Source organism: Triticum dicoccoides, chromosome 6B (genome assembly GCF_002162155.2).
Source record: "Triticum dicoccoides isolate Atlit2015 ecotype Zavitan chromosome 6B, WEW_v2.0, whole genome shotgun sequence".
Taxonomy (NCBI): Eukaryota; Viridiplantae; Streptophyta; class Magnoliopsida; order Poales; family Poaceae; genus Triticum; species Triticum dicoccoides.
Genome location: NC_041391.1, coordinates 5,681,599 through 5,689,204, shown reverse-complemented (window position 1 = coordinate 5,689,204; position 7,606 = coordinate 5,681,599). Strand labels below are relative to the sequence as shown.

The 7,606-nt window shown below is 50.9% G+C and overlaps 1 protein-coding gene across 1 annotated transcript; it reads right to left on the bottom strand.

The window, feature by feature from the left end:
• Positions 1-263: 263 nt before the first annotated feature.
• Positions 264-2,238, bottom strand: LOC119324642 (F-box protein At5g65850-like). Its single transcript, XM_037598413.1, has 2 exons — positions 1,899-2,238; positions 264-1,772 (listed from the first exon to the last, which is right to left on the bottom strand). The coding sequence occupies exon 2, from the start codon at positions 1,710-1,712 to the stop codon at positions 519-521; it is 1,194 nt and encodes a 397-aa protein (XP_037454310.1). The 5' UTR covers positions 1,713-1,772; positions 1,899-2,238; the 3' UTR covers positions 264-518.
• Positions 2,239-7,606: the final 5,368 nt, after the last annotated feature.

Below are 7,606 nucleotides of genomic sequence, written 5' to 3'. Positions count from 1 at the left end.
ATTTCCATTTCTTGCTGCTGCTGCTGCTGTAGCGTGTCATCTATTACTCATTTACATGACTGAACACTAATACAAACTGTAGAGGAAGCAAAATCGGTCTGACGATGGTTGCTCAACCGAACTGAAACTACAGTTTCAGCCCAAACATAGCAGGTTTAGCAGCAAGCACAAACACCAATAACTTGGTTAACTGACACGACAATTTTTTATTCTAATCTTACAGCAACAGACATGGACGGCACATTACAAGAAAACTAGAGATATTTCAGAACTCAGAGTGTTTGATTAGACCCTTACAAATTAACCAAATGGAAGCAAAATGAAGATACAAAAAGTACTTCAACAAAAAGGCCTTCTTAACACCATCTACTAGACTAGGCCAGCTTCCTTCCTTTCATACAGCAATAGTATTACTTGCCGAACTGAAGACACACAAATCATCTCCAGCTTGGTTTCCCAACAAATGCTAGTAACTTCAACTGCTACGTTCCAAGTCCCTTCGTTTTCGACAAAAATAGCTAAGGAAAAGGCACGGATGCTGGAAGCTTCAAGTAGCATGCAATATAATAAAAGAACTTGTCATAGCTATGCTCATGATCTTGTTCAATGTCACCGAGCTCATGAAATTTCCCAGTGCTGATGGCGTATGAACGAAGCTTGTTTTCCCCGGCAAAGAGGAACATGACGTCACTCTCCAAGTCGAGGGCTCCAATCCTGTAAGCACAATTTCGACACTGTTGAGTGGAGTCATAGTGAGAAAGGTCGTCTCTTCCAAACGCATCTCTGATACTAAGACGATGCTTCATACTCCACTTATATGGCCCGGAAACATCGAGGCTCCAAATCCGGATCGCACGCCCATCCACATCTGGCAATGCAAAGTGCAAGGCCCCTAGAGAGTGTCCAAAGAAACCTTGAGTGTACATACCAACGGAAAGGCCATTCGGAGATTCAACAGAAGGGTCATTTGGCAACTTGATAGTCCGACGATTAGGCGGTATGCAGGAACTCATCGCCTCAAAGCCGTTCAACACCAAGATCCTCCTTGAATTCCTCCGCAGTCTAAACAGATAAAGTGAACCATCTATGAACAAGTGTCGGTATCCAATAACAGTGGGCATCCCAGAATTCCACCATGCATCATACACAAGCCATGTGGAAAGGTTGGATGAAAACACCTCGAGCCCGCTCAAGAACGAAGTTGAAGGATCCCGTTTAAAGTTGAGGACATAGAACTGTCGGGAACATGATGGGTTGAAAACCAACATAGCTTGGCAAATACCATGTTCTTGGTAAGGACGGGTATCAGGTAACTTCGTCCACTCTTGTGTTGCGGGGTTGCACACAATGAAGTGGTAGATAATTTTACGGTTGTTCCAATCCATGCTCCTACGCATGCAGAGGACTAGGCCATTGCAGCAATCCATAAGCTCCAGTTGTGGGTACTGTGGCAAGAAACTAAGTGCTCCATCAATTTGCTCCACCTTTCGGGGCTGGCCAATAAGCTTGGTAGCCTTCTTATTAAGGTCTTGGTATTGGCAGAAAAGGCCGGTGGGAATTTTTGGCAGGTTCTCATGGTAGTTTGGATTTGATGAGAAGGCAAGCCAGGACTTGCAGACACATTTGAAGCGGCAAAAAGACTTGAACGGCAGCCGAGAGAGGATTTCAACCACCAGATTATCAGGTAGTGTACCGACAACCATAGGTTCCATCCCCCTATTATGGTACTAGTAGTTCACTCGAAGTCCAAACTGATAATATCAGCAACAAACCTGCAGTGGAGTCCAATCAGTTGATCAAACAAATGGAATTTCAGGTGAGAAAAGGTAGACATACGGCTACGCCGCTGATAGAGCTTGACCAACCAAAATGGTGCAAGGATGAACAAAATTACCTACCTTAACTGCAGAACCAAATCGATGCAGCAGGAGCAGGTGGCCACTTATAGCCTGTTCGAAAGCTTTCCAGACTCCCAACTCCGCTCCGCGCGAGGAGCTGGGTTCGAGCCGCTCCGCGCGATTGTGCTGGTGCTCCCTCCGCTCCGGGAGCTGCAATTGGGGAGTGGAGGGGATCCGAACAGGGCCTTAGTCACTAGGGTAGTCAGAACAGAGGGTACTCAAGTGGAGGTAAAGAGGTAGGGCTTTGTAGAGTAGAACGAGAACCTTGGGGAGAGAGGAGTGGTGGGTGTGCTCTGCAATAGAGGAGCAGCAGAAGCAAAATGTGAAAGGAGAGAGCCGCGGTTGCGCTGGTTGGTGAGGTAGGCGTAGTAGGAATAACATATTTAAGAACTTGGATGGTGGTGATACGCATAATAAGATCAGATTTAAGAACTTCTCGGAAGGTGGTGGTACGCGTAGTAGGAAGAATAAATTAAGAACTTCTTGGAAGGTGGTTGTGCGCGTAGCATGTAGTAGGAAGAACGGATTTAAGGACTTCTTGGAAGCTGGATGGCTGGTAGGTTTATTGTAAGATTGGGGAAACCACACGTTGTGGTGCCTTGTATTGATCAATATATAGAGGTTACAAGGCAGAGTTCGTATCGTACAATATACGTACACCTATACAAAGACTACACATATACAACCGTATATCTATACACATAATACGGTTATATATTCTAACACCCTCCCTCAGTCGTAAACGGGCGTCGACGAATGTTAAGACTGTCCCGAAAATCCAAGAAGAGAGGGGATGGCAATCCTTTGGTGAAAATGTCCGCAAATTGAGAAGAACTCGGAACGTGAAGAACCCTGACCTCGCCTGTGGTGACACGGTCGCGCACAAAGTGCAAATCGATCTCCACATGCTTGGTGCGCTGATGATGAACGGGATTCTGTGTCATGTAAACAGAGCTCACATTATCACAAAACACCACAGTGGCACCAGTCACTGGTCGATGAAGCTCCTGAAGAAGTTGCCGTAACCAACATGTTTCAGCCACGACATTTGCAACTGCCCTGTATTCGGCCTCGGCGCTAGACCGAGAGACCGTGTGCTGCCGCTTAGCAGACCACGACACCAGGTTATTGCCAAGGAAGACACAATAACCTGAGGTAGACCGGCGAGTGTCAGGGCAACCTGCCCAATCAGCGTCAGAGTAGGCCAGCAATTTGTTGGAGCTGCGTCGAAACAAAGTGAGGCCATGGCTGGTGGTGCCGCGGATATAGCGAAGCACACGCTTCACAAGTAGCAAATGATTAGCCCGAGGATCATGCATATGAAGACAAATGTGCTGCACTGCATAAGAGATGTCCGGCCGAGTGAACGTGAGGTACTGAAGACCGCCTGCAATACTACGATACTCGGTGGGATCTGCAACGGGATCACTGGACTTGGCTGAAAGTTTGGAGGTAGTATCAATGCATACTTCTCCTGTGAGAGGAACAGACTGTCCTTGCTGCGTGTGACAGAGATGCCCAGAAAATAATGAAGATCGCCCATATCCGTCATACTGAATTCGGTACGAAGAGTGGCAATCAAATTGTGCAACAATGTCGAGGATGATGCAGTCAGGATAATGTCATCCACATAGAGCAGGAGATAGGCCATGTCAGCACCACGCCGATAAACGAACAGCGAGCTGTCGGACTTGGAGCCAATGAAACCAGCCGATGCAATGAACGAAGCAAACTGTTGAAACCATGCATGAGGCGCCTGTTTCAAACCGTAGAGTGATTTGTTGAGACGACAAACCTTGTCAGGGAAGCGAGGATCAGTGAACCCAGAAGGCTGACGAGCATAAACAGTCTCGATGAGAGTTCCATTGAGGAATGCATTCTTGACATCAAGTTGGTGGATGGACCAGTCACTGGAGAGAGCAAGAGAGAGCACCGTACGAATAGTGGCTGGCTTGACGACCGGGCTGAAAGTTTCATCAAAATCGATACCTTCGCGCTGAGTGAATCCACGAAGCACCCAACGAGCCTTGTAGCGATCCAAAGAACCATCAGACTTCATCTTGTGACGGTAGATCCACTTACCAGTAACAATGTTAGCATTGCGAGGTGGATCAACGAGGTCCCAAGTGTTGTTGGAGAGAAGAGCACCATACTCCTCAACCATAGCGGAATGCCAATTTGGATCCTTGAGAGCACCACGATAAGTCTTCGGTATGGGAGATAAACCCTCAACATGAAGATCAAATATCTTTTTAGGCTGCACAATGCCCTGTTTAGTACGAGTGGCCATGGCATGAGATGGAGGCGGTGGAGGGGCCCGCGTCCGGCGGGTCCGGGGTGGATCCACAGCTACAGGTGCTGGCGACGGCGTTGCCGGTGGTGACGCGGTTGTAGTAGGAGAAGGACTCCCAGCAGGGTCGCCATCGGAGCTCCGAGCAGGGCTCTCGGCAGTGGCCCGGGACCCAGGCGACCGAGGCGAGGTCGGTGGCGGCGACCGAGGCGAAGTCGGTGGCGGCGACCGTGGAGAGGACCGTGGTGGCGGCGACGGCGACCGTGGCGGCGACGGTGGAGTCGCATCCGGGGTCACCGTGCCTGGCATGGTGAATGGCATCGACGAAACCGGCTACTCAGCTCCCTGCAAAAAATCATAAGTGTGCAAGGAAGGAGTAGGAGTTGACAAATATGTAGAGGAGGCGAAGGGAAAGGTGGACTCATCGAACACTACATGGCGAGAGATGATGATCTTTTGGGTGGAACGATCAAGGCAACGATAGCCATGATGCCGTGATGGGTACCCTAGAAACACGCATGGCACGGAGCGAGGCGCAAGTTTGTGCGGAGCGACGGCTGTGGTGTTGGGGTAACATAGACATCCGAAAACCCAAAGACCAGCATATGCAGGATCTACGCCAAGTAAGGCACGAAAGGGAATACGATTCGAGATTGCCTTGGAAGGCAGCCGATTATGCAACATAACGGCGGTGTGAAGAGCTTCAACCCAAAAGCGAGGTGGCATACTAGCTTGGATAAGGAGTGTACGAGTAATGTCATTAAGAGTACGAATAATGCGTTCGGCTTTACCATTCTGTTGCGAAGTGTATGGACATGAAAAGCGGAGTGCAATTCCATGGTGCTGGGCAAAGGAATGGAGGAGAGAATTATCGAACTCACGACCATTATCACACTGAATAGCCTGCAAGCGTGCACTAAACTGGGTGAGCGCTAAAGCATGAAGGGACGACAAGTGCGAGAAAGCTTCTGACTTAGACCGTAGAGGATAAACCCATGCATACTGAGTAAAATCATCAAGACAAACGAGATAATACTTAAAGCCAGAAATACTCTCAACAGGAGATGTCCACAAATCACAGTGAATTATCTGAAAAAGAGTAGTGGTTACACGATTGGTAGAAGAAAAAGGAAGACGAATATGACGACCTAACTGACAAGCATGACACAAACTACTTTTATTCTTTTCCCTAGGGATGATCGAAGAACGAGCTAATGACTCCATAACGGGCCGCCCAGGGTGCCCAAGCCGACAGTGCCAGAGTGCTGCATCGGCGATGAGGAAGGCGTGTGGCTGACTGGTAGTGGAAGGATGGATGGAGTAAAGAGCTCCGAAGCTATTGCATATGAGAATCTCGGTCCTGGTTAGAAGATCCTTCACAGAAAAACCGAGGGGGTCAAATTCGACGGATACACGATTATCAATGGTGAATTGACGAACAGACAAAAGGTTTTTAACTATGTTAGGAACTACTAAGACATTACGAAGGTAAAGAGGACGAGAGGTGGTGGAAATAGGAAAACGTGCATGCCCGGTACCGGTGATCGGAAGGGTGGAACCGTTACCGACAACGACAGCACGCCGAGAGGAGGAGGGGGGAACACGGAGTTGAGCATACCGGGATCGGACGCGAAGTGGGAGGAGGCGCCGGTGTCCATCACCCACTCCCTGGTGGGTGCTTGCAGCCCCATGGTCTGGAACTGATGCATGAGCGCGGCCTGGTCCCATGAAGCGGTTGTTGATGCCGGTGATGATGGAGCCGGACCGGGGAGTCCGTAGGAGGACTGTCCAGGGGTGTAGCCGTAACCGTAGGGGGCAATGGTACGGGTTCTGGGCGTAGAACGCATGCGGCGACGGGGTGTGCCGGGGCGCGTAGCCTGGAGCGTAGGCGGGCGGCGCACGGCCGAGCAGGCCCCCCTGGCCATAGGGCCACATCTGGATGGCACCGTTCCAGTGGTGCTGTGGTGAAGGCCAGGAGGGAGTGGCAGCCAATGGGGTCGCGGGCGCCGGGATGATCTCCTTGGCGACGCCAGTGGCAGCCTTCTTCTTCTTCTTTCCTTTTCCAGAGGCCTTGCCCGGGTTGCCGCTGTTGCCAGGGTTGCCGGCGGTGTTGGTGAAGAGGGCCGTGTCGGAGTTGCGGGCGCGGCAATTTTTGCGCTTCATGTCCTGGAGCGCGAGCAACGAGCAGCACTGTGCGAAGGTCATGCCCGGCATGAGGGAGATGAGATCAGCGGCGGCCTCGTATTGCTCGGAGAGGCCGTTGAGGCAGTGGACCACCATCTCAGCATCATCAACGGGGGCGCCAAGATCTGCAAGCCCATCGTAGAGGGATTTGACCTTCTGAAGATAGTCGGCCATGGTCATCTCTCCCATCCTGAGATCGCCGAGCTCGGCCGTGAGGTGGAGCTGACGGTTGATCTTGTGGTCGTTGAAGAGACCGTTGATGCTGTTCCAGAGATTGACGGCGAGGGGATCGTCACCGGGCGTCATGACGGCGTCGAGGATGCTGAGCGAGACAGACCCATAGAGCCAAGAGACGACGGTGGCGTCGAGGAGAGACCACTCCGGGTTCAGCGCGTCGGGGGCGTCAAAGTCTAGATGATCCAGGAGGGCGTACTTGGGGCAAGCGGCGCGGAAGAAGGTGCGCCACTGACGGTGAACGCCGGTGTCAAGCGCGAGCTCGACGGGAACGTGTCCCTTGATGGAGTGCAGGCCGACGGCCTGGGCGTGCAGAGAGGTCAAGGAAAAAGACCCCGTGCTCGTCCTAGATCCATCGGGGGCGGTCGCGAGAGGTATCTTGGCCTTGGCGGCCTCGGCGGCCTCGGCGTCCTGGCGCTCCTTGGCCGCGGCCAGCGCCTGGTTCGTGGCGTCCGTGTCAGGTTGCGACATGGAGGCGGCGATCGGGGCGCGGCGGCGAGAGGGGTGGTGGCTTCGGTGGCAGCGGAAAGAGGAGGAGGGCGGCACAGGCTAGGGTAGGGTTTTAGGCTCTATACCATGTAAGATTGGGGAAACCACACGTTGTGGTGCCTTGTATTGATCAATATATAGAGATTACAAGGCAGAGTTCGTATCGTACAATATACGGACACCTATACAAAGACTACACATATACAACCGTATATCTATACACATAATACGGTTATATATTCTAACATTTATGGCAAAGACAAAGGAAAATTGAAAGGGAAAGCAAGGCAAAGGGAAAGCAGAGCACAGACAATGGCAACCAGACTGCAGATAATGACCGCGAGGAACTTCACTTTCGTCAGTTATTATAATGCCAATCTTAACTCAGTTGGTTCCCACTATATCCTGTTGTCAACAACGTTCATGCAGAACAATATGAGGTTCTGCAGGTTTTCACTGCCATTTTACTAACCAGCTGCTCATTTGTACTTTTTTCTTGCGGCATTGACAC